The sequence below is a fragment of the Spermophilus citellus genome (assembly GCF_964194105.1).
Source record: "Spermophilus citellus genome assembly, chromosome: 3".
In the NCBI taxonomy this organism is placed as follows: Eukaryota; Metazoa; Chordata; class Mammalia; order Rodentia; family Sciuridae; genus Spermophilus; species Spermophilus citellus.
Window position 1 is genome coordinate 116,291,346 of NC_138184.1, and position 27,690 is coordinate 116,319,035.

Genomic DNA, 27,690 nt, shown 5'->3' on the forward strand with positions numbered 1-27,690 from the left:
GTTCACCACCCACTCCGGCCCCTTCGTGCTATTTTGGCTCTCGCGTCACGTCGGCGATCTTAAGAGAAGATTGAGACAACAGTTTCGGGCGTGAAGATCGAAAAAGCAGTGGCTCATTCCTTCTTCCCCCACCCCCGTGGCCTTGCCCGATGGTAGCGCCCGAGGTTGCGAGTTTCGCGCCTGCGCAGTGCGGCGCCTAGAGGGAAAGCGAGAGGGAGACGGACGTTGAGAGAACGAGGAGGAAGGAGAGAAAATGGCGTCCACGGGTAAGTGTGGTGGAACTGCGGTCGCGCAGGCGACGGTCGGGAAGCCCGAACTGGGGGCTTCTCCTCTTTGGGGGTGGCCTAGATGACTGAGTGGAGTTGCCGAGAGGGGTTGGAGGTACCCGCCACGGCCCGACGAGTTCGGGGGGCCCGCGGTCTCGTCTTCTCCCCTCCCCCCATCGGGTGGGCCGGTTCTGGAACCTTCCGGCTCCCGTGGCGCGCGGGGGGCTCGCGGCAGCGGGGGCGCGCGGGGCCCGTCTTGGCCTCCATTGTGTGGCGGTCGTCAGGCCCCGCGCTTCGGCCGCCACGTGGGCGGGGCCTGCGGCCTCTGAGGCCCCGCGTGAAGGGGGGTCCGCGGCCGCGCCTCGAGCCTGTCACCCCGAAAGAGGGGGGCTGGAGAAGCCGCGGGCCCGCTGCCCTCGTGACCCCCTCCGATTCCCAGGGAGGCGGCCCTAGGTCCAGGGCGACTCTTCACGGAGAAACTCGGGGAAAAAAGCAAATAAACAAAAAAGGCCTCGCAATGTGAGCTGAGGGGCGCCGGCTTATGAGCGCGAGCCCCGTCATCCTTCGGGCCCGGTGAAGTGGGGCTGCCGAGCTGCCCGCCTGGGCGGCTTCAGCCCGAGCACGACTTCTACCCCTTTGGCCTTCAGACGGAATGTCCCCCACCTTTAGAGGCCCCCAATTTGCTGCTCCCTTGAACTTACCAGTTTTTATAGTTTTGTGTTAACACTACCTCTTTTCCTCCCCCAAAAAGCAATTAAGTGGCTTCCCGAGGCCCCTTTTCAGCCAACGCCGAGGGAGATCGGTTGTATAATAAGGCCGGCCTGGATCGGGAGACCAGAATTTCTACCAGAAAGAAATTTCTGGCCTCTTTGATCCAAGAGGGACAAAAAAGCCCTAGCCGACCTTTGAATTATGCTTCAGCCATCGTTTTGCACGTTTTTATATTCGCCAAGCTTGTTTATTTCGTGAACTGATGCGGCGGGCGGGCGGGCGGGCGGGGGTGGGGGGGAGCAGCGCAGAGTGAACTTTAAAAGAAAGCCCGGGGTGAGAACTCTAGAATATGGGTAGGGGGGGTCTTAACTGCCTGGCAGCCTTCTCCTGCAGTTTGCAGCTTGTCGTTTTCTAATCCAGGGTTATTGGCTGTGTGGAGTGTTTTGCCTCTGGGGGTATTCTTAAGCGGGCCGGATTCCAGGCCTTAGAGGAAGGGGGGAGCCGAATGAGAGGGAAGGAAAATTCTGAGTCCTTCAGAGTTTTACTTTGGAAAGACTTCAGCATCCAGCAGGTGAAGGACAATTTAAGAACTCTGCCCATCTGTCTGGTCAGGAAAAGGTAAATGTTGGCCTTTGGTGCCAGACTACCAGGAGTGTCCCCTAGAAGAGAGGACTCTGAGATACCATGTCCCAAGACATTCTGGTGGGAAATGGTTTCCCCAATGCCTTTCCACCCTATTCCTGCCTCCCAAAACCTGAGGGAGCCAAATGTGTACATTCAAGTTTCTGCGTTGCTGAACATGCCTTTTTCCAGTATACTGTATTAGAGTTGCACATGGTTTTCATGGCCACACCTGATTAAGCCCTTCTGGGCGACCTTTGGGGAATAACATAACTTATCTGCACCTTAGGTTCCTTTCCTGGAAAATGTGGGAGTATGTATGCTAGACCTTTTTTATGTAAGTTTGACCTTTTAAAAAAGTTTGTTGAGCCCTCCTGACCTTACAGCAAAAACATTTCTGCCCAAAGTTGCCCCATGCTGACTTCAATGCCTTATGTAATCTGAAGCTCTAGATCTCTACACCTTGGGTAGTGACAGCCCTAATGTCACTGTCTTGGGTAATGGTTAGGTGTTTTCCCCTCTCATTTATATCATGTAGTAAAGTACCTGCAGAGTATGTCCATTTCGGCAGGATTATAGTACAAGGCCTCTAACCACCATTTGCACCAAGAAATAGAACATTACCAGCATTCTGGGCCCTAATCCCCCACTTCAGCCCTTCTCCTTGGCCTATGCTGTGTTTTAGTAAAGTCTTCAATTGTGCATTTGGGGATTGGAAACAAGCACAACTGGTTGTTGAATAATTTGATCAGTGTGTAACTGTAACATTTTTGAGGCCATATGATATTTGTGTATTGTAAGGTTTTCATGAAACAACAAATTTACTCCCACCATACAGGAGACCCAAGTCTTCTGGTTTCCCACTGAACTGAGGTCATTAGCTGTTCCATATCAGCTTTGCCAATTTTATGCTTTGTATAATTGCACTTGTGTAGAAGTCTTGTAAGTATTGAACTATATACCATTGATTTAAAATCATTTCTCCTATAGAAACATCAGTAAAATGTAGGTTGAAATATTTTGTTTTAGATGCTTCATTGGTATTTTGTGAATACCATATGGAAGGAATGATTTACACTTGATTTTTATAGGTTGGGTAAAGAATATAACGTAGTGCTATTAAAAATGCTTTAAGATTATCTTGAACAGATCAGGGTTTTTTGGTTATAGATATCTTTGGGGCAGTTGATTTGATAATGTTAATGATTCAGGATTCTGTGTTAAGTGAGGAAGGAAAGTTAAGTGCAAAGAGGTAAACAAACCAACTTAAAGAGATGGATTCAGCAAAGAACTCTGAGGCCAAGAGATTGTGAGGCAATCTTTGGATTTCATCAAGTGGGGTAGAATCCCTCCATGAAGAACTGAGATGTCAACTGTTGCTTTTGGATGAGGGACTACTTTCTGACTGGAAAAGAAAGGACCCTTTTTTCCCCTATCTTAATGGCAGTACTGTCTTCAAGCATTGAACAGGATGTGTATTCTTGTGGAGAGGAAAGAATTGGGCAGAATTTAAGATGATTACATTAGCTGCCTTTAGGAGGAGAAAACACCTAAACTTACATAACTTTAATTCAGTGGTGCTATGAAAACTTAGCGGTTTTATTTGCTGTTTGCTGCAGAACCTCAGCGGGCTGCAGTCCCTTTTGATGTTGTAAATTTGCTGTGGAAAGGAAAATTGTAGGAGTATTTATTTAGAAAGGAGAAAATTTGTGTATACTTTTTTATTTTTATTTTTTTCAAGTCACTTTGGATTTTAGGAAATACAGTAGTGTTATCTAAAATCATATTGTTCCCTGGCAGATTAAATGCTTTCTCCTCTTTGACAATTTTCAAGATTCTACTTAACTTGACTGCACTAGGATTTATACTGTATCTAGCTTTTGAGTTACTATACTGATGTAGCCCTGGTGCAGTTGGCAGACTCTTTAAAATACTAGATGATAACACTAGATATAATTTTCTGCCATTCCGTTTCAGTGACATTGTGCTAGGGAATTATGGTTGGTCTTGCTCACCAAAGCAAGATGTAGTGATAGAAAAACTAGTTTTTGAGGAGATGCAACTGCTAATTAATCAGTTTGGTGTTAAACATTGTAATATTGTTGCATGTTTTGTTTTCTTTCTTTATGAATGGAAAACATCTGATCCTCTATAACCTTAGAATGATCATGCATTTGAAATGATAGCCTGTGATTAAAGAGGGTTTATGGTCATGGGAACATGCAAAGGATCCTTGCTTGCCACATCAGCTGATCTTGATCCAATCCTAAGTTAGCACCATATTCAAACTTTCCGAGTTTAACTAACTTAGACTTAATTGGTTTGGTTGCTGTTGAGAAATAAGAGGTAGAGTCATTTGGACCTGTGTCAGTTCTCTCTAAATAGTTTAGGGTTCTTGGTACCTTGAATTCCTTGCACTTATTTTTTTTCCCCTTTCATCTTGTCTTTACTGACTTTACACTATTTTCTCTCATTGTTTCCTCTAGATTACAGTACCTACAGCCAAGCTGCAGCCCAGCAGGGGTAAGTCAGTTTTTTGTGATATTTTGTCTGTGATTAATGTTTTTAGAGTATGGAGCCTCCTGTAATTGTAGAAGATATAGTAATGGAATAAGAACGTTCTATGTTCAGTTCTTGCATTTAATTCTTTTGCAGCTACAGTGCTTACACCGCCCAGCCAACTCAAGGATATGCACAGACCACCCAGGTAATTTTCAAAATAATTAAATGTAACTGCATCTCCAAGTAAAAATGTTTCTTTCTTTTTTTAAGGGAACACTGCAAAGGACAGTTTCTTTTTAAAAATATATATATTTTTTTTATTTGTAGATGGACACAATATTTTTGTTTTATTTATTTTAATATATTTTTGTAACTATTATTTTTTTGTGTGGTGCTGAGGATTGAACCCAGTGCCTCACACATGCAAGGCAAGCGTTCAACCACTGAGCTACAACCCAGCCCTCCAGATAAAAAGTTTCTATTGGCCATTAAAACAGCAGCTAACAGATATTTTTCAAAAATTAGGTAAAAGTAACATGAGAGCTAGGGTTGTAGCTCAGTGGTAGAGTGCTTGCCTTGTGTGCATGAGACCCTGGGTTCAATCCTTAGCACTGCATAAATAAATGTATTATGTGCATCAGCAACTTAAATGTAACACAAAACAGCAATAGTAGAATTTTTTGTTTAATCATTAGAAATTCAGAAATTTTGAACTTCCTTAGTGGAGTACAAAGGGCTCCATTCTGCATCATAAATGAAACCATCCCAAAGTTGGGGATTGGCTTTCAGTGACTTTCTAGATTTTTGTCCTTTCTTAAGTTAGAGGTCCTGTCCCATGCATGGTATTTTTACATTTTATTATGTTTGAATTTAATTATCATAGCAGTTCTGCAGAAGATTGATGGGACCATTTGCAAATGAGAAAATTGTAGTGCATAGATTCTACATAACTTGCCAGTGATTACAGTTTAAGTAGTGGGGTCAGCTCTGAAAGTCCTAGCTGCCAGTCTGAGGAGCTCTTGAGCTCTTTCCAGTACAAGTCTGTGTTTAAAAACTTCGAGGTTGAGCTAGGGATATATATAGTCAGTTGGTAGAGTGCTTGCCTTGCATGCACAAGGGCCTGGGTTCAATCCTCAGCACCAAAAAACTTAAAAGAGTTTTTTCAGTGTCCTGAGATCACCTCAAATTCTGAAATGGCCCATGTCATAAAATAGATAACTAATAACTACCGTGTAGGAGAGGCAGAATGTAATGTCTCTGACGTATCTTACATAACTGGCCATTCAAACAGACCTACAATAAGATCATGTTAATATCTGAAAGAACAACTCATTCCTTGCTGACTTAATATTATTGAGAACATAGAGTGTAGTCATGCTGAAATTCTGGTTTTCAGAATTGACAGATTTTAGCTTCATCTTGATTTCCTTTATCCATTCTGTTTTCCTAGCATTTGTTTCTAGTTACTAAAACTGCTACACTAAGTGCTGGCAATTACACACCTGTGCCCTCCCTTATTGCTCTTCCCTTAAGAGTATGTTGACCTCCTTTATAGTTAACTGGGGTTTTGCCTAATTATCAGGAAATTTTTTTGTTAACTTTATTAATAAACTAAGCAGATTAAAGTCTATCCAATTATTTATTGTTAAAATACAGGATTCATAAGTGAAGTTCTTTCATGCATTTTCTTTGGAGCAGGCATATGGGCAACAAAGCTATGGAACTTATGGACAGCCTACTGACGTCAGCTATACCCAGGCTCAGACCACTGCCACCTATGGGCAGACTGCATATGCAACTTCTTATGGACAGCCTCCCACTGGTAAGGCGTGCTTTGGGGGGTTTGGGGGATCATAATGGCTGGGCATTTGCAGAAACTTGTTACTCATATTCTTGGATATACATTCTGGTTCTTACATTGTCATCTGGGGATCTTTTATTCTAAGGAGGAGGGTTTTTTTTGTTTTTGACCCTCCCCCACTTCCTTAAATTTTCTTTGAGGGATATCTAAAAGAATGTGGGTGGGATGAATTTCAAGGGAGTAAAGAACTTTTGAACTTTGTACTCTATTGAATAATCTCAAAACAAAATGGAGACTACTTAAAATATAGTGCTAATGCTAATACTGAATAAGAATGAGCCTTGTGAAACTGAGTTGCTTAAAAATCAAACTGGTTTTCCCATCTGTTTGCTTCATCTGATAGTGTACCCTCTACTTTTTGTTTTGTGCTTTCCACAGTAGAAGGGACCAGTACAGGTTTGACTATCCTGCTCATTCTTGCATGGGAAATGCTTTCCATCTTGTCTAACCCTGTAATGTTAACCTTTTTAGGTGTTTCCATTTGTTTAACCCCAAGACTTTCTAACATCACACACAAAAAGGTGCTAATGAAAAAACTGCTTCGGGTGCCATTTGCAGATCCATGTCCTTTTTTAAATATAATTTTGGGAAAGGTATTATTATTTAACATTTTTGTCAAGTCTTAATAATAGTCTATTCACCTTCCCAAAGGTATTTCACCAGCTGATTTCCCCCGTTCCCTGAGGAATAGATTGCATGATTAGATTTATTTAGAGGAGCAGATTGCCACCCTGCATGTATCATGTTTGTGTGTTGGTTTGTTTCTAGTCCAGACACATTGTTTTATTTCAAATGTTATGAATTATTTTAATCCATAGTATGTCTTAGATTTATATAATATATTCCATATAATAATAATCCAGGAAGCTAAAAAAAATAAACTTAAGAATTAGAATAAATTATATCCTGTTACTGGGGTTGAGTAGAGTTTGTGAAAAGTTTGTGATAGCTGGATGTGGTGCTACATACATATAATCCCAGCAACACAGGAGGATTTCAAGTTTGGTCCCAGCCTTGGCAACTTAGGGAGACCCTCTCTGACTCAAAAAGGGTGAGGGATGTAGCTCAGTAGTCAAGGTTCTATCAGGGGTCTGGGTTCTATCCCCAATACCAAAAAAATAGTCTGTGGTAATTTTTTTCCACCTAGTGCTGTGTAAAGTTTTAGGCTCTCTACTTCCATTTTTTTTATTAGTATCATAAAAAGGATTTAGCTGGGTGTGATGGCACACACTGATGATCCCCAAAACTAGAGAAATCAAGGCAGAAGGGTCACAAGTTCAAGCCCATCCTGAATAACTTAAGGGTTCAATCCCCAGTATTATTTAAAAATTTTAAAACTAGCTGGGCATGGTGCACATGTATAATCCCAGCAGCTCAGTAGGTTGAAGCAGGAAGCCCACAGGTTCAAAGCCAGCTTCAGCAACTTGGTGGGGCCCTGAGCAATTTAGCAAAATCCTGTCTCAAAATAAAAAGGGCTGGGGATATGACTCAGTGCTTAGGCACCACTGATACACCAGAAAAAAATAAATTAAAAAGGAAATACAAGGTTTTAATATAAGAAAGTGTTAAAAGATATAAAAATTATTTTTCACCTATCTTCAGTTGTCCAAATTATATACAGTCTAGTAAGAGGAAAAAATAACCTGTCATTTGCCTCATCAATTACCAGTGTCATAGGCTGGGGTTGTGGTGCAGTGGTAATGCGCTTGCCTAGCATGCGTGAGGCACTGGGTTCGATTCTCAGTACCACATACAAATAAATAAAATAAAGGTCCATCAACAACTAAAATAAAGTACCATGTCGTGAGTTTGGTGGGAAGTTTATATAAACTTTCTATGGAAAGAGCTGAAAGTAAAATTGCATTTTAGATTTCTCTAAAGCAAAAAATTTGAAATAATTTTACATATTTAGGCTGTAACATTTTTTAAAAAAATAAACATTGGCTTAGATTTAGGCTTTAGAATCCCTAAACCATTTTATAGGGAAGAGATAGAAGTTATTTATAGCAAAGTAGTAGTCTGCTACATTATTCAGAGCCGTGCATTCACATCGTCATTGATTGGAAAAAATCCTGCAATGATCGTGGGTCCAAAAAGTGTAAGATGTTCTAATATAGAAGTCAGTGACTGACGACCCAGAGATTTGCATTTAGTAGTAAGCAAGAATGTTTTTGTAGACTTTGTAGTCTGTAAGAGGTACCCTTTCCTTTGCACATAAAAGTCATTGGATAATTATTGGAGGGGATGTGTAAAGATACACCATCCTATGGTTTTTCCAAATTAAGCTTCAGAAGAAAGGGACTGTATATGCATCTCAGTTACTTGATTCATATAGGATTCTCGAACTGATTTTTACTGTTCAAGTTAAACAAATATTTGGGTTGGTTTGTGTAAATGTTTCTTCCTATATTTTTACATCAAGTCATTAGAACATGGTTGATGTGTTGTCTTTTTTGCTGTTGGTCTTTTTTGTTTTCATTGAATCATTTTGCTCTGATGAGCTTTGGCTATTTTGCTTGGCTGCTTGTGAGTACTACAGATTAATTTTTTAAAATCATTGATTAACTCAGTGACTAATATTTAGCACTACAAGGCTCTGTTGCTGCATAGTTTTGTGACATAGTTATTTCCCTGATCAATTTTAGGGTTTTTTTTTTTGTTTGTTTGTTTGTTTTAACTTTTCTTGTGAATCTTATAGATGGCTATCATTAAGTAAGGGGAAATCTGTAAGAGTATAGGGTAGATGGAATTAGATTCTAGTAAATTTTGAATACATGAATGCTTTGTATTTTTACTCTTTTTGGACTCTTGCAAAGATTTGCCCCGCCCCTGCTCCAGTACCAAGGATCAGCCTAGAGCCTCACATGCTAGGCACATGATCTGCCATTGAGCCACATCGCAGCCCCATGCAAAGAGCTTTAAAATGAAACAGGCAGGGATGGGGGTATAGCTCAGTGCTACAGTACTTGCCTGGCACACACAAGGCCCTGAGTTTTACATGCCCAGCACTACAAAAACAAAACAAAGTTCAGATGAACACATCAACTTTAAAAACGTCTATTGTTTGGGGATGTTTTATGAAGCATACTTTCATATACATTTCATCCATTGCTTTTTACAAGGAAGTTACTGTACATAATTTCAGAATTTCTATAAATATTTGGGATAGGCAAGAAAATATGCTTTGTGCTACAAGAAGTGACAACTCATGCAAAAAGAAGTTGAGGGGCTGGGGATGTAGCTCATTGGTAGAGTTCTTGCCTAAGCATGTGTGAAGGCCTGGATTAAATCCCTAGCACTACACACACACACACACACAAAATAAATAAGTGGTAGTTGATACTTGTTTTGGGCTAGTACGTTGTGTGTTTGTAAAGACACTTTATTCCATGTATAGTTTAAGGCCCTAAATGTTAACTAGAATGAGCAGTCAGTTCAAGATTGGCTTTAAATATTGAAACGTTAAAAGGACTGGGGATGTGGCTCAGTGGTAAAGCACCCTAGGTTCCAAACACCCCCCCCCCCCCGAAAAAAAAATGTTTTATCCAAAAAGTTAAATAGGATAATCTGTTAGTTAGGCAAACATAATGTGTAGTATGATCTTTATTCCTCAGACCATTTCTGTTCAATGCTGATAATTGTTTTTTAGTTGTTACCTGAAACATAAATGGCAGTTCTTTCTTCCACTAAAAATTAAACACGTTCTCTAGAATTTCCAATTTCCTTGAATAAAATGAATAGTCCATGATGCATTGTTGGGACTGAAAGAAAGTAGTTAAGTAAATTCCTAAATTATTGTTTTAAGTACTTAAACAAGTACCTGGATCATTGTTTTGTAGCTATTTTAAATTGCCATGTTACTTGCCACTTATCCCCATTTCTGGGAGACTGTATTTCCTGCTTGAGGGATTTTTGAGGTACTTAAGTTCGTTAGTTAAAAGGAAGCTTGCTGGGCTGCGGTTATGGCTCAAGCAGTAGAGTACTCTCCTAGCATGTGTGGGGCACTGGGTTAGCTCCTCAGCCCTCAGCACCACATAAAAATAAAGATATTGTGTCCACCTAAAACAAAAAAAAATAATTTCTTTTTAAAAGGAAGTTTGCTAGCAAAATCAGCGCTGAATCAGCAAAAAGCAGACTTCTCTCATGTCTAAAGTGTTCAAGAGGGGACAGAAGGAAGCCTGTTCTGTTATCAGTTTTTCCAAAGCATATTCTTTCTCCCCTTATTAGATTGTATTTTAAAGCAAATGAGATGAAAGTTTTTTACTTTACTAAGAACTAGGTACTTTCAGAGAACATAAGCTTCAAATATTGGTTTGTTGCTAATCTTGCTGCAGGGTAATATATAAAGGGATGTGATGGTTTAAAGTGGGTGGTTTACAGATTTTCTCTTTATAAGTATCTAGGCAGATCCCCGGGGAGGCCAGAAAAATCTGACCTAGCTCTCCTTTGTTCTAGGTTATACTACCCCAACTGCCCCCCAGGCATACAGCCAGCCTGTCCAGGGGTACGGCACTGGTGCTTATGACACCACCACCGCTACCGTCACCACCACCCAGGCCTCCTATGCAGCCCAGTCTGCATATGGGACTCAGCCTGCTTACCCTGGCTATGGGCAACAGCCAGCAGCCACTGCACCTGCAAGGTAAGGTACACTCACGTACTCGCTACTCTCTTGAGATGCATCAGCCTCAGGTTTGAGAGGGAAAGCAACTGTACACGTACAGATTCTGTGACTTAGTTCCCTTTTAACGATTATTCTCACACATTTAAGTGTTGTGGTTTTCTTTTTTTTTTTTTTTTTTTAAGTAGTGGATGGACACAATGCGGGGGGGGGGGGGGTGAACCAAGTGCCTCTCCCATGCTAAGCAAGCACTGAGCCACATGAGCCACAACCCTGGCCTGATTATGTTGTTAATAGTCATTCTAGTAACTAGTGTGCTAGAACACAGCACAAAGGTATTCTCCACTTAGAAGTGAAATGGCACTGTCTAAGGGCCAAAAAGAGAAATGTCAATCAGTAGATTGTCTGGTTTCAGAACGTACTTTTGGAGATAGGAGGAGGCTATTATTTTTACTTTGCTAAACCCAGAAAAAAGTCTATATTTTCCTTTACAACTGAACTGCCAGTAGAATTGTATTTTTGATACCTTTATCTTTGGGTTTTATTGATCCTTTTGATGGGTAAAAGTTTTCCCTTTGGGGAAAAATGTAGGTCGTGATAGGGAGATTAGTATCCTATGAGTCAAGAAATAGTTCTATGATCCAGTTATTAGTAAAGGACATACCCATATCTGGGAATTCAAACATTAACTGTCTCTACTTAAGCAGTTGATATGATTTTTTTCTCTGCATTATGTAGACTCTTGATAACATAAGCAAATATAATTTCTCCCCAGCTGTGAGAGAATATTAAATCCAACAAAGCTCACGCCCCATGATTGGATGACGTGTGTATTATTATTTAACAGAAGATTTCAGCTCTTTGCTTTAGACAGTGCACTTAGGTGACTTCTGGATACAGTATTGAATGAACACTAATTCAGATTTGAATGAAGAATTTTTTTTTTAAGAGAATAAATCTTGGGCTGGGGATGTGGCTCAAGCGGTAGCGAGCTCGTCTGGCATGCGTGTGGCCTGGGTTCGATCCTCAGCACCACATACCAACAAAGATGTTGTGTCCGCCGAGAACTAAAAAATAAATATTAAAAATTCTCTCTCTCTCTCTCCCCTCTCTCACTCTCTCTTTTTTTAAAAAAAAAAAAGAGAATAAATCTTGTAACTTATGCCCTAGACTTTTTTGTCTGTTGTAGAGGTAAGAAATTAGCTCTAACAAACACTTATAAAATTACTTCTAAAATGCATTGTGAGTAATCAGAGCCACTAGGTAGTTTACACTTGCTAGACAGCCTGTGAAGTGACTACTTTAAACTAACCGGCTGATTCTAGAAGGGCCCATTTTGGTCAACCTAGGCATTTCAGAGTGTTATCAAATGTGCAAAGTCCCATTTGATGCTTTTGATGTAACAGTATATCCAAGCCACAGCTGGAGGGTATTATACATGAATTGGTTTTTGATAAGTCATTCTTTCTGGTTCCTCTTTTTCTTGGGTTTTCAGTCCTTATCACTTTAAAGCAACTGTCTGCCTCTCTCTCGATCAATGACATTTACTCCCTTTTCCACTGGAAAGAGGCAGCCTGTGACACATTTCAGCTTGGTGGAGAAACTGGTACTTCTGCATTGTCTCTGGTCTGCCTGCTGATTCTTTGGGCTTTGCTTAAAATAGCTCTAGTTCACTTCGTGGCAGCCTTGGTGTAAACTGTTAGAGTTAAGAGGTAATAGAAAACCCTGGTTGTTGTGGGTTTTTTTGTTTGTTTGTTTGTTTGTTTTGTTTAGTTTTTTGTTTTTTTGGAATAAAGGTTGGTTTTCACCATTTATCAGGGGCACTTCCCATTTTCTCTGTGAGCACAAGGAGGTAGGTGGGGTTGTATGCACTTCCTTGCCTTACCAATCTTGATCTTTCTTTCCATTATGGAGACTTTGAGGCAGGGTTAGATTAATTTATGGCAGCCCAAGTTAGGAAATGATTTTTCTAGTCTGTTCTTAATAAATGAGAATCATAAACTTGGAGATTTTCCAAATTTATAATGCCATGAACTTGGGTTATATTAAAATATATTGTTTCCAACAGTTCATTATAAGAAAAAAGATGTTTTCTTCCTTGGTAAACCACATCCCCTCCTAGATCACTTAAATTGGCCACAATATTTGAACCTGCCTTTTATGGCTGTTACTGTAGAGTGAATGGGGCAGTTGCTATCTCTTCTATATATGATGAATTCTCACTCTTAATGTCATCTTCAAGCAGACATAATTGGAGAAACACTGGGTTTGATGTAATTTACTATTCCTGAGTTCAATCCTAACTTTGCATAATTTTCATAGATTTGTCGGATTCTTACCTGTGTGATTGAGGAACAAATTCTTTTTTTCTCTCTCTCCTTTTAGACCGCAGGATGGTAACAAGCCCGCTGAGACTAGTCAACCTCAGTCTAGCACAGGGGGTTATAACCAGCCCAGCCTAGGATACGGACAGAGTAACTACAGTTATCCCCAGGTTCCAGGAAGCTACCCCATGCAGCCAGTTACCGCGCCTCCATCCTATCCTCCTACCAGGTCAGTCTCTTTCTTGTGGTCAGTGACGTAGTGGAATAACAAGTTGGTTTCTTTTTCCCCCAAGTTGTAGACCGGCTTGCTTTGGCTTCCTCAGGTAAAGTTTGTTGTCTTGACTCTCCCAGTGGTAACTCTGAACATAAGTAGTTATAGTCAAGCCTCAGACCTTGCTTCTCATAGCATTGCCTGGCAACTAATAATATTTTCTCTAAATACAGATAAAAATCTTTTGGTTCTCCCCTTTAATTTTGCTCTTTTAGTTAATTCTCAGAAGGATGAGAAGCAGAAATAATAGGAAGCCATCTTTTCCAGTAGGTAAAGTGCAGGACATTATAAAAGAAACTTCATCTTAATCATTTTATATTTTAATTCAACACACATTATCATAGTTCAAGCTGGACACAGTGGCACATACCTGGGAGGCTGAGGCACAAGAATCCCTTGAGCTTGAGTTAAGGCCCAGCCTAACAATTTAGCAAGACATAGTTTCAAATGTCTGTTGCAAGAATGTATCTTTGGTTAGTTTTCTTGCCTGAGATTATCATATTGATTTAATACAATTAGAATGATCTTTCATATAGTGCCTTTATTTAGAAGATTATTTATTCATCTTTTTTTTAACTGATGCCCAGATTTCATACACAACATGAAAGGCTGAAACTGTAAGAAGAAAACAGTTTTGAATACTCTCCAAGGGAAAGCTACCATTTTAGAGTGATGTACACACACACCCTCTTTCATACGTACGTACAGACATACATACATGCATGCATTTACCCTCTACCACCAAACAGCCTGGTCTTTTCAAAGGATCATTTTCATCACTTGAGAATGGTTGGAGGCAGTTTTGAAATAAACTCTTCCTACTTTCCTCAGCACGTTTTTCACTGAGTCAAATCTTTCCTTAGTGCACATTAATATAGAAGCAGCTGAATTCTCAAATTTGCCTTGAATATCATTGAATGTAACTGTTGTTTTAAATAGGAGTGGAGGATCCAAGAGGAGACTCTTAAAGATGTACAGATGAATTGTTAAAATAATTATTATCCTCTTCCCATTTAAAGCTTTATTCTAGGTACAAAAATATTTCCATTTTAAATTCATACTGTTGAAGTATAGAAAATGACTGCATTTTTAAGGATGTCTGTGACACCTGGGATTGTCTCATTCAGGGCCTGGGGAAGTAATAAGACTTCTTCCTAAAACTTCTGTTTTTGTTTTTTGTTTTTCTTTCAGCTATTCCTCTACACAGCCGACTAGTTATGATCAGAGCAGTTACTCTCAGCAGAACACCTATGGGCAACCGAGCAGCTATGGACAGCAGAGTAGCTATGGTCAACAAAGCAGCTATGGGCAGCAGCCTCCCACTAGTTACCCCCCCCAGACTGGATCCTACAGCCAGGCTCCAAGTCAATATAGCCAACAGAGCAGCAGCTACGGGCAGCAGAGTGAGTTGCTAAAGAGAGAAAAATAAGAATGATTTGTGCTTGGAGTTTCTGAACACAGGAAATATTCTTTTACCTTTTTTTTTTTTTTAAACTTTCGGAATCCAGGATGCAGCTTTAGAGCATAATATTCCTACAGACTGCTTAGATATCCCAATAAAAATTTCAGTTTTTTTTTTTTTTTTTTTTTTTTTTTCTTCAACTTGAATGTTCTTAATGGGTTACAAAAAGAAACCAAGCATGGTGGTTTGTACACTCTTGTAATCCCAGCATCTCTGGAGAATGAGGCAGGAGGATCACAAATTCAAAGGCAGCCTCAGCAACTTATACACTACCTCGAAAAATAAAAAGGGCCGGGGATGTGGATCAGTGCTTAAGTACCTATGGGTTCAAACCTAGTACCAAAGAAAAGAAAAGATACTATAATAGACTAGAAAAACTATTGTAGACTGCTAATCCTGCTCTTTGGGCAGGTTATATTCCGTGAGTGAAGCTAGCATTCCTTATGACCTGCCAGTCCTGAGTCATTAGGAAACAGTAGCCAGGCACAGTAACATATGCCTATAATCCCAGTGACTGCCACAACAGAGGAGGATCACAAATTCCAGGCCAGCCTGGACAGTTTAGTAAGACCCTCTCTCGAAATAATAAAAATAATTAAAAGGGCTAGTATGTCACTTAATGGTGGAGCACCCTGGGTTCCGTCCCCATTATTGTAAATCCAAAATTTAAAAAAAAAAAAAATTAAGGAACAAATTTGTACCTGAATTACTGTTCTTTGTCAATGGGCATATTTTGCTATGCATTGATTAGTGCTATTTAATAGAACCCAGCCCTTAGCAGCATACTCAACCCTAAGAAACCTGATTTCTTTTTGTTTTTGGAGTATAAACAAGCTGCTTTTGGGGATGTGGCTCAAGTGGTAGCACGCTCGCCTAGCATGCGTGTGGCCTGGGTTCAATTCTCAGCAGCACTTAAAAATAAAGATGTTTTGTCTACCTAAAAAACTAAAAAATATTTTTTTAAAAAAAAAACTGCTTTTGGAGACATCTCAGGTTATAGAACCCTATAAACTGTATTTTGTCTAGAGAGCTTTTTTTCTGGTTTTGGAGTGTATTATTCTAGGTTTAAGTATATGAAGTTATTTCAGCCTTGATGAACCAGTAGTTTATTTAAAAGAGCCTACTGATTAGAGGCACTTTATCATGGTGTAAAGAAGAGGTGCTTTGATTAGTGCTTTGCAGTTTAAAGTTCTGTGATTCCAGGAGAAAGTACGTCAGGCAGTGGTGTAAATACTTGACCAGTTGCTTACAGATGTGACTCTTTCCTCAGGTTCATTCCGACAGGACCACCCCAGTAGCATGGGTGTTTATGGGCAGGAGTCTGGAGGATTTTCCGGACCAGGAGAGAACCGGAGCATGAGTGGCCCTGATAACCGGGGCAGGGGAAGAGGGGGATTTGATCGTGGAGGCATGAGCAGAGGTGGGCGGGGAGGAGGACGCGGTGGAATGGGGTAAGAGCAAACCTTTTCTCCTTTTACCTAATTTTGTTTCATCCATAGGATTTTCAGTGGAAAGAAGGGACTGAAAGACATAAGAAATTTATTCTGCATTTCCATGGACAATCTGTTGAGCTCAAGCCATCTTCTAAAACATGGAAATGTCATCATTGTGGCATATATTAAGTGGCAGTTTGCTTTTTTCCCTGCCAGTATACTTTGTTGGGTTGGGGAGAACAAAGAATGGTTTTGAAACCAGAGCTTTCAGTTCCCTTCATGGTTTCCAGGGGTGAAAAGCCTCTGTGGGTAATAGATTTGGGATGGAACACACACAACCCTTCTAACAACCCTAAGTTTTTAACTAATGCCTCTGAATGGTTGTCTTGAAATACCTGGTGTATATACTGCAGAAAAGGAATGCAGCTGTTTTTCACAATGTTTGTCCCTAAGTTCTATTTGTGCTCAGAATTGTTGAACATGATGATGAAGGTCTTGGTCCCATAACTTGAACTGTGGCCTGAGGTACACCTGAAACAGTTTAGTTGGAACACACACAAAAAAAATCCAGTAACTTTTTTTTTTTTCAGAGTAATGTATTTAAGTATAGATTCTCTCCCCATTGGAGATTTTTAAAGTCTAAATCGGTTTGACCATTTTGATTGATGGCACAATCTGGTTTAGAAAACTTTGTTTAGATGAATAACATGACCCTGCTACCTCTGCCTGCCCTTCCCCTTCCTTCTCCCATCCCCTCTTCCCTTTCTGGTGTCTGTACTTGATGAAGGTGAGGTATAATGTTGGTGGTTAACATGATCAGAAGGTTTAGTTCTGTGTGTGTTCTGTCCCTATATAAACGAGTTTTTTTTTTTTTAAAAAGTTATGCAGAATGTATTAAGTATAAACTGGATTTGGTGCCAATGTTAAGGAAAAAGTAAACAGCATATGATTTTGTAAAAACAGATTTCAAAATTAAATAGATAAAATGTTGGTATCTTTGAATTTCAAATCTCCTTACTACCAGAGGTAGTTAATATTGTTTTGCGTATTCTGCATAACTTTAAAAATAGTCTTCAGTGAAATCTTTATTGGAAGAAAGTCATTTTATAACAAAAAAATTCGTGAGTAATTGGATATTAAAGTAAAATCAGCCTTCCAATTTGGAGAATATTACATTATAAAGGTTTCACTTCTTTATGGATGTTTTAAAATAGACATAGACACTTGAAATTACTATCATCACGTCTCAAATCACCTAGAATTCTTAGTATTTTTCAATTTCAAAAACAATTTCAAATTTATTCATTGTAATACTCCAGAAGTAATGATTCTACTGATTTTGCTAGACTACTTACTGTTGTAGGGAGCCCCTCTTTGTGGATAAGAAGTCTCTCCTGGAGTCATAGACCATGGCCTTCCCCGTAGGTTGACCAACAGACTGTGAAACAGTCTGATGGATCCTGTGGGGACAGGACAGGGGTGTTTTCCCCTTCCCCTTTTTTTATTGTGGTGTGGTGATGGTTTTCAGTGTCTTCTGCAGGTAAGGTACTCGATGTTGTTAACATGCCCTTTTTCATTGCCTCAGTATTTTGATATTTTCATTGGCTGTTAAACGTGGAAACTTTTTAACATGCTTTGTCGCATTTATATGCTACAGGTTACAAAGTGAGAGCCTTGTATACACTTCAATACTTAAAAAGTACCCGTACTCAGTACTCAGCCGGCAGCATAATGAAAAGTGGGACTAGACACGGTGTCCATATGGAGAGGAAAAATATACATAGAATATTTTTAACAAAATGTATTCATTGTATAAATGGAATCCTTCTGTAACTTTGGTAACTGCATACTTGTTGTTTGGTAATGAACCAGAGGAGGTATAATACTCTAGAATTGTGTAACATTAAAGTGTAAACTTTTGTGTTAAAGAAAGAGAACATTTTATGGTGTGTACTTTTAAAAAGGAAACAAAGCTGCATGCAACAGCTTGAAATTGTATATTCAGGTATTAAAGGTGCAATACTGGTTAGAAAAAACTCAGGGTCTCCCACTGGGGAGCTGCCTTTATTTAACCAAAAAAGCTGAATTCATATTCTTCCTTCCCTCTTTAGAATATGTAATTTTATACTGCCATAGTTGTTATTATTATTATTATAAACCAGTATGTCTATAAAGTTGCACCCCCAGTCCATGAGCCTTGGTATTTGTTGTAAATTCTCCTTTCACAGCAATTGTTATATCCACTAATGCCCTGAACTGTATGGCTTTATGCTGAAGATTGGCTGGATGCGTCCTCTGATGTGTGTTGTAGGCATTTAATGTGGTTGTCTCCTGCTTTATTATATTGTGACTTGTTAGGAAGCCCAGGGCTCTCCTCTGGGAGAGGTTGAGGGTGCACCTTTATGAACATGGAAAGGTTCATCACAGCAGTTGCCTCCGCTTGTTCCTCCTCTGTACACCAAGCTCTCCTGGTTTTTCAGCTAATGGGGGTGGGTGTTTGGGATTTAGGTTTTTTCCCCCCCAATTTGCCAAGTATTGCACTATTAATACCAGCCCCCGAAATGAAAGGAACCAACCACACTGGTGTGTACAATCAGACAAGCAAGGTTGTATATTAAGGAAGTTTGAGCAAGCTGCCCTGAAGAAAGGCATAGTGACAAGATGAGAGAGATGCATTGTATGGAGATGTGTTTAGCCAGTGCCCTTCTTCCCCACGAGCCCCCCCAAGGCTCAGAGCGGTACTGGCTTTTAAAGGGAAAGGCCTTCATTTCTTCGTTTATCCCCCCAGCAGCGCTGGAGAGCGAGGTGGCTTCAATAAGCCTGGTGGTAAGTTTTTGAGTATTACCATGGATAGTGTTTAAAAAAAAATACAGTCAGTTTTTAGAAAACTATAATTTTTTATTACTTTCCTAAGTGGTTTAAAATGATCTATGCAAAAGAGACTAATGGGTACTGCCGGCATTGTCTTAGGGGTAATAAGGTTAAACTATGGTTACAAAACAAAGGGTTACTTGAAGTATTGAGCAACTGCTTCTGTAATATGGGGGAGAATACAGTTTTTAAATTTGGTTTATTTGGAGGAAAATTTTTGACTTAAATTTAACACTTATTTGGCACATAAGGATTGAGAGTGTATTTGGTTAATGGTTTAGAAGCAAACCAGCAAAGAAAAAAGCAAACCCTAGCAAACCTTTCACCAATGTTAAAGAGGCACTGCTCCATTTTAGCAGTGCGGGTCATTTTGAATTTAATGGATCCCCATCAAATGGTGGTGTAGTAGATAGCTATGTGTGTTTGTAAGGTTTATAGCTTGCAAGACGTGCACTAATAATATATTATATGATCTTTCCTGATTGGCAGGACCCATGGATGAAGGACCAGATCTTGATCTAGGTAACTTTGAATTCTTAAACTTTGTTGTGCTTTTATAAGGGAATGAATGGCAAAAAAGTACATGCCTATGTGAGTTAAGAGTTCCTCAGCCCAGTAGATCAGTATGCTTTCAATGATGTCAAGGTAGATTGGAGCTGCCTTTATAGTGTTCATCTGCTCGTGACTGTCTTAAAATACATGGCATTCTTATTAGTGTTAGTTGACAGTTCTATGGTGAAACAAGACAGTAACTCTCTTCTGTTTTGTTCTCTCTGAAAGGCCCTCCAGTAGATCCTGATGAAGACTCTGACAACAGTGCAGTTTATGTGCAAGGATTAAATGACAATGTGACTCTTGATGATCTGGCAGATTTCTTTAAGCAGTGTGGGGTTGTTAAGGTAAGTAAAGCATTATAATTTTAGGTGATCTGACAGAAATTGACACCACAGGACACATAAAATTGAACTGAAATTGAGAGTTGTTCCTGAAATTCCCTGACTTTTCTGGATGTGTTGTGGTTTGCTCCTTAAGATGCCCCCCTCCCAACTGGGTGTGGTGTCACACACCTTATAATGCCAGCTATTTGTGAGGCTGAGGCAAGAGGATCACAAGTTAAAGATCATTCCAGGCAACTTAAATGAGACCATGTCTCAAGACAAAGCGGTCCTGGCCTATAGCTCAGTGGTAAAGTACTTGCCTAGGGTAGGCTGGGCCCTGGGTTCAATCCCCATTTTTAATCCCGTCCCCAGCCATTTTTTCCTAGGAAAGAAATGCCAAACACAGTTATCATATTTGATAACTTCAGGTCATTTTTATAATCATCAGTTAGTTGTGGGTGGTTGTTTTGGGTTTTATTTTGGTACCAGGGATTGAACTGGGGTACTTAACCACTGAACCAGCTACATCCCCAGCCCTTTTTATTTTTCTTTTTGAGACAGGGTCTTACAAGTTATTGGGGCTGGCTTTGAACCCTGCCTCAGCCTCCAGAGTCACTGGGGTTACACTTGTACACCACTGGCTATTAATTGTGCATTTAATAGCTTGGCATTATAAGAATGCCCTTCTCCCCTCCCCCAACCTGGATTTTATTCTCATCTCTTACAGATGCGTTTTCTGTGATGTTTTATTTCACAAATAAGCTTATTAGGCACCACTGTAAGATACCACCATTCTGAGGACTGGGGCTATATCAATGGACAAACAAATAAGAACACTTGGAGTTTACATTTAGTGGGGAATTTATAGTAAAAATAGATTTGTGCGGTGAGCTTCGTAGTGCACACCTGTAATTTTGGCACTTAGGCTGAGGCGGGAGAATCACAAGTTTTGAAGCTAGCTCAAGCAACTTAATGAAACTCTTGTTTCAAAAAGGGATAGGGGTGAGATAATGGCAGAGGGCCTGTTATCCCCCCCCCCAAAAAAAAAAAGGGAGGAAAAAAAAGATGAAATGTTATGTGGAAAAAAAATAAATAAAAGAATGGCAGGGATTAAAAAATGAGAAATAGAACCTTCTAACTTGTAGTGGGGCTATATTTCATCATAGTGGAGGGCAGGACTCCTGGGGCAGAAGTTCAAGGGAGCTGGTGTGGCTAGGTTTTGGTCAACTACTATGAGGCTTTAGTGAGATGGGGGGAAAATTTTAGAGGTGTTAGGTCGGTATCTAAAAGGTTTGGAAATTCTGTGTTCTCATAAGTGTATCACATGGCCTTTGAAGTACAAAAAAATTTTACATTTTTTGAAAGATGGCTGGGTTATTTCTGTTACAGACACTGCTTCAGTAGGCATTCTTTTTTTAGTTGTTCATGTACCTTCATTTTATTCATTTATATGCAGTGCTGAGAATCGAACCCATGCCTCACATATGTGAGGCAAATGAGCCACGACCCCAGCCCCAATAGACATCATTCTTATACATGTCTCCTGGTACCCAGTGCCTGGGTTTTTTGCTGTTGTATGTGCAGTTCTTTTTTTGTTTGTTTTTGTGATACTATGGATTAAACCCAGGGCCTTGTGCGTGTAAGGCAGGCACTCTACCAACTGAGCTATATACCCAGCCCCAATTATTTTTATTCTTAATAGCTATATAAAGTCACAGGAAATAGTGAGTGAATGATGAGCAATGGTTTATGAGTCATAGATTTATGTGTACACATTTCTGATTATCTGAAATTACAAAATGAACTTGCCTGTTAAATTGTGTTATTTTAAATTTTACAAGAGAAAATGAAATCCAGAAGTGACTTGCCTGAGGCTGCCCTGCTGATAGATGTCCAAATGGCCCTATAACTGGAGTTTCTTGCATTGTCCTGCCATTCCCATCCCCTATTCTGGTCATTTATTTAGAAAATTGAAATTAAAGGGCAACGTATTGTCCTGTTCACTCTCAAGTGGGAAGATGCACATCGGGCATGTTTTTGCCATGATGCTTAGGTCTGATTACAAGAGGGCCATAAGGAATGATTTTGGAGTTACAAATTAATTTTTTTGCGTAGGCAGGTTTACACATAACATTCACCACAAATAATGAAGATTGACTCTACCTGGTTGAGGAAGGGCTGGTTCTTAAGGTGTGCATTTCTCTAGTTTCACCCGATAACTGTATTGTTGACCAACTTCTGTAGAATCTGGCTGGCATTTCATAATCACATTCACCTCATCCTCACAATTGGGAACCCCCCTGACTTGCTGATCTGGTGTGAGAAAGTGAGAAGGTGGTTTTAATTCCTTTCTCCTTGACTACTAGTAAGATTGTTCTAATTGGATATCCTCTCTTTGAAATATGTATGTCTCCTGCTCAGTTTTCATTGAGTTGCTTATCTCTGACTTACAGGAATTGTCTGAATGCTAATCCTTGTCTGTTCAAAATCTCTCAGTTTATGGTTTTTGGTTTTTTCCCCTCTATTTTTGCAACACTAAGGTTGAACCCAGGACCTCGTGTACTTGTTGTATTTGCAAGTACTTTACTTCTGAAGTACAGCCTCAGCTGGCCCTTATTTTCTTTTGATGAATAAAGTTTTAATGTAGTCAAACTTACTTGTCTTTTCCTTAGTAGTTAATGCTTTCCATGTCACCTAGAATGTTTACTTATGCATGTTTCTATGCATTTTGTGTACTTTGGTCAGTTTCTGTGATTTTTTTGGTATTGGGGATTGAACTCAAGGGTACTCAACCACTGAGCCACACCCCCAGCCCTATTTTGTATAGAGACAGGTCTCACTGAATTGCTTAGCTCCTCACAGTTCCTGAGGCTGGCTTTGAACTCGTGATCCTCCTGCCTCGGCCTCATGAGCCACTGGGATTGCAGGTGTGCGCCACCATGCCTACCTGTTTTACTGTTCTTAACTCCTTTTTTTTCTCTATAAATTTTTGAATCGATTCATGAATCTTGAAATTTAAAAACCTCAATTGAATGTCAACTGAATCTAAGGAGAATGACATTTTCTGATTATTAGAGATGTAAAAAAAAATGCAGTTATTTATTTCCTACGTTTGTTCATACACATGTGATCCAGAAACTGATTTTCATTTCCCTTTTGTTTTTGCCAGTATTTTGCCTAATTTGTATCATGTCCTTTTTAAAAAATAAACATATTGGTTTATCTATGCTCTTATAATGCTGACCCCTTTTTGAGTCTTATAAATGGATAGATCTCAAGTACTACCATATGTGTAAGCAGACATGTACATTAGCCTTCGATTGTGTGCATATTTAATGAACAAAATACACACAGGAAGACATTTTTGTACAGTGTGGCTCCTGAATTCAAACTAACTACATATAGTGCTCAGCTGAAGAATAAGTCATGTACTCTGGCCTTGTCAGGAATCCATGTAGCACATTCATATCCTACACTTAAGGATGTAAGGATTGTTTTTTGTTTAGGGGAGGGGTATTGTGTAGAGCTGAGGATTGAACCCAGAGTCTCCCACATGCTGTATCAGTGAGCTGCAATCCAGCCTCAAGGGGTCTTTGGTGATGTTTGAAAACCTGACTTGACTCCTGAGGGATGACTGCAGTGATTAGATTCCTGTTAGGGTGTAGAATTTGTTGAGGCTTATGGTCTAGTTTGGTTTTTATGATAAACACACTGAGGCAGGGAACAGGAAGTACCTGTTTATTTTAGATGCTTAGGAAATAGTCCTTTGTTTTTTTTTTACCAAGGATTGAGCCCGGGGGCACTTAACCACTGAGTCACATCCAGCCCTTTGTTGTGGTTTTGTTTTGTTTTGTTTTGTTTTTAGAGAGAGAGGGTCTTGTTGAGATGCAGAGGCAGGCTTTAAATTTAAGATCCTTCTGCCTTAGCCTCCCTAGCTGGTGGGATTATAAGCCTGTATCCCCATACTATCAATTATAATTCTGATAATTCAGAGATACTCTGTCCTAGTAGATATGTGTCTTCCTGTGAAAATAACTTGCTTTTGGAAGACTGAGGTACTTTTTCTGAATTTCACATGAACTTTTCCCTCCAAGATTAGTATATTAGAGTCACATTCTAACTGTGCTATTTTATGTGTAGATGAATAAGAGAACTGGGCAACCCATGATCCACATCTACCTGGACAAGGAAACAGGAAAGCCCAAAGGTGATGCCACAGTGTCCTATGAAGACCCGCCAACTGCCAAGGCTGCTGTGGAGTGGTTTGATGGTAGGATGTGCTCACTGGCATTCTGAACTGTTCACTCACCCACATATGTACAGTCTTAGATGTTGCATGTGTTGGTTTGTAGGGATAAAGGGGTCTTGCTGATGTTGAACATCATTATCTGAGGTTTTGAGGACAACAAAGGTACTCTTCCTCTGTAGGACATAGCAAGAGGGAGAAACTTGAGCCGTCTGAGCATGTATGCCTCCCAACTTTATGAGGGCCCAGCCCCTGATCTTGGGTTGGGATGTTCCTTTATATTTAGGCGCTATCATTAAAAATCCAAATTATATCTAAGCAGATATTATCAGAAGATACAGAAAACCCTTCAAAAAACAAACATCTTAAGGTCTGGGCGTGTAACTCAGTGGTAGAATACTAGTTTAACATACAGGAGGCCCTGGATTTCATCCCTAACACCACCAAAAAAGCAAAGAAACACCTTAGCCAGTGTACATTTGTGTGTGTGTTTAAATAAGGCCTTGACATTGCATCAATACTGGGATTTCATTTCAGATGAAACATCTTGAAAGTATCAAAGTCCTGGCTCTTTTCTCTTGGCTATTTCTTATCACTGCTTCTCACCCAATGTTGTATAAGAATCCCAGCCCATATTCCTCCTCCTAGTTTTCTATTCAGGATAGAGAGGTTTCTAAGTATCTTTAAGAGATATATTTTTTGGCCTCATCAGTAAAATCTGGGAGGTCACAGGAGAGGCAGTCTTGATGCTTCTGGGAATGGCCAAATTTGGCAAGTGATAGGTTGAAGGAAAAGGAATAGAAACTAGCTTTTTCTAGTCCTTAGGGGAGGAAAGAGTTGGAGTTTTGTGGTCACTGATATCCTGTCAATCTTTTTCCAGGAAAAGATTTTCAAGGAAGCAAACTAAAAGTCACTCTTGCTCGAAAGAAGCCTCCCATGAACAGCATGCGGGGTGGCATGCCACCTCGTGAGGGCAGAGGGATGCCACCACCACTCCGTGGAGGTATTTATTGAACACTTTTCTCTGAGCTACTTTTCTCTTCCTGTAAACGTTTCTCATTAGGTGGGCACAGTGGCACTCGTCTATGATCTCAGTTTGTTGGGAGGCTGAGGCAGGAGGATCATCACTGAGTTCAAATCCTGTGTCAGCAACTTAGGCTCTAAGCAAATTAAAAGGACTGGGGCCAGTGTGGCAGTGCACACCTGTAATCCCATCAACTCGGGCTGTGAGATAGGATGGCAAGTTTGAGACCAGCCTACTCCCTGTCTCAAAATAAAACAGGTTGGGGATGTGGCTCAGTGGTTAAGTGCCCCTGGGTTCAGTCCCTAGTATCAAAAAAAAAAAAAAAAATTTCCATTATACTTTTTGCCCCTGATGGGGGGAAGATGAAGTAATAAAAGGGTGTATAGAATCAATACTAGATTGTTGAGAGCTAATGGTAAATGTAGATATGGATTGATTAGTTAGGGAGGCTAGAAGCCCTGCAGAGCCTTAACTGCCTGAGTTTCAGCTCTACCATTTATTCCGCTTTGGTTTTATCGTCCCATAAGATTATTTTGGGAGATCAGTGAAATAATGCATGTGGAAAGGCTCTGGTGGTTGTGAGGATGAAGCTGTGGTGTCTACACTAGGCCCTTGGACTGTAGAAGAATTTGTGCTCCCTGTACGGTCTTCATGAGGCTATTTCTTCTTGCAGGCCCAGGAGGTCCTGGGGGACCCATGGGTCGCATGGGAGGCCGTGGAGGAGACAGAGGAGGTTTTCCCCCAAGAGGCCCACGGGGTTCCCGAGGGAATCCCTCTGGAGGAGGAAACGTCCAGCACCGAGCTGGGGACTGGCAATGTCCCAATCCGTATGTACTTCTCTTGGCAAACTGATAACCCTACTAGTCACGTCACCCCTGCCTCGCCCCATTCCCAGTCTGGGACAGGACTGCTGGATTCTCTTTACCTAGAGAAGCTTAATGATGAACTTGATGACTGTCATGGATGCGGGACTGGTCACCCACTCCCTGCCTGCTCCCACTGGTTCTGTGGGTGTGCTGCTACCTGAGATTTTGACGCTCGAGGCACTCTTCTGTAGACAGATCCTCTTAAAGCTTTGTGCCCCCGGGACCCTGTGGTTGTGGAAGTGCAGTGTGTGCCTGCTTAAGTGTGGCCTCTGCTCGTTCAGCTTCTTGGTTCATTTGGTGATTTCTGCTCTGGTGTGACTTTGTGCAGGGGTTGTGGAAACCAGAACTTCGCTTGGAGAACAGAATGCAACCAGTGTAAGGCCCCGAAGCCTGAGGGCTTTCTCCCACCACCCTTCCCACCCCCGGGTAGGTACAGGTTTCCTGAACATCCCCTCAGCTTCCTGGTGCTAACCTTCTATTGTTGACTTTAGTGGGCTTGGTAAACTACCTGTGCCCACTGTAAAGGACCTTCAGTTATAGTTCTCATTTCTAAATGTCACCCAGATGTTGGGACTGGGTCAAGTTTCTGCTTTCTTCAGAGAAGAGAAAACAGATCCTTCTACAGCATCTCTGCAGAGTTTCTTTCTCAACTCCCTGACTGTGTCTCCACCCTTTCCTCACCTTAGGTGGTGACCGTGGAAGAGGTGGCCCTGGTGGCATGCGGGGAGGAAGAGGTGGCCTCATGGACCGTGGCGGTCCTGGAGGAATGTTCAGAGGTGGCCGTGGTGGAGACAGGGGTGGCTTCCGTGGTGGCCGTGGCATGGACCGAGGTGGCTTTGGCGGAGGAAGACGAGGTGGTCCAGGGGGTCCCCCTGGACCTTTAATGGAGCAGATGGGAGGAAGAAGAGGTGGACGTGGAGGACCTGGAAAAATGGATAAGTATGTGGTGGGGGAGAGCTGGACTGGAGCTCGTCCACGTGGCACCAGTCTGGGGATGAGTCGCAGGGCACCGTGGGCTGCTGTCAGGCTGCTGAACCTTCTCTGTTCTAACCAGAGGGCCCTCTTTGCCTTGCAGAGGCGAGCACCGTCAGGAACGCAGAGATCGGCCCTACTAGACACAGACCCCGCAGAGCTGCATTGACTACCAGATTTATTTTTTAAACCAGAAAATGTTTTAAATTTATAATTCCATATTTATAATGTTGGCCACAACATTATGATTATTCCTTGTCTGTACTTTAGTATTTTTCACCATTTGTGAAGAAACATTAAAACAAGTTAAATGGTAGTGTGCTGAGTTTTTTTTCCTTCTTTTAAAAATGGCTGTTTAACTAAGATTTAACAATGGGAACCCCTGTGAGCATGCTCAGTATCAATGTGGAGAACCAAGAGGGCCTCTAACTGTAACAATGTTCATGGTTGTGATGTTGTTTTTTTTTTTTTTTTTAAATAAAATTCCAAATGTTTATAAACAGTCATCCTTCTCAGCCTCTGTTCCACAGTTGCATGCCCCTGTTGTCCCCAGGGGGTAGTGTGCCATCCTGATAAACAGCTCGTTTCAAGTATCAGTCTGAAATGGTGGTGGCATGAAAACAAAGTACAGCACATTCTTGATTGCAGAAACAACTGGCCCAGCACACCCTCAGAAAAGATGTACAGTGGCACTGGGGTAAGGTAGAGGTGTGGGAGTGTGGGTAGATTCCTTAATGGGAGCTGGGGCTTGAGCCTAGAAG

General features: G+C 40.7%; 1 protein-coding gene across 8 annotated transcripts; it reads left to right on the forward strand.

The window, feature by feature from the left end:
- Window positions 1-114: 114 nt before the first annotated feature.
- On the forward strand, window positions 115-27,398 carry EWSR1 (EWS RNA binding protein 1). Of its 8 annotated transcripts, none has more exons than XM_081285544.1 (18): window positions 115-266; window positions 4,085-4,121; window positions 4,254-4,305; window positions 5,796-5,922; window positions 6,340-6,357; window positions 10,417-10,603; window positions 12,968-13,135; window positions 14,369-14,580; window positions 15,910-16,090; window positions 18,861-18,898; window positions 19,433-19,465; window positions 19,724-19,842; window positions 23,962-24,091; window positions 24,948-25,070; window positions 25,765-25,918; window positions 26,286-26,383; window positions 26,644-26,896; window positions 27,033-27,398. In XM_081285544.1, the coding sequence occupies exons 1-18, from the start codon at window positions 254-256 to the stop codon at window positions 27,070-27,072; spliced, it is 1,983 nt and encodes a 660-aa protein (XP_081141670.1). In that variant the 5' UTR covers window positions 115-253; the 3' UTR covers window positions 27,073-27,398. The 8 variants fall into 8 exon arrangements, with proteins under 8 accessions (XP_081141670.1, XP_081141672.1, XP_081141671.1 ...); XM_081285546.1 differs by having other exon boundaries at window positions 18,864-18,898; XM_081285545.1 differs by having other exon boundaries at window positions 5,799-5,922.
- The last annotated feature ends 292 nt before the right edge of the window (window positions 27,399-27,690 follow it).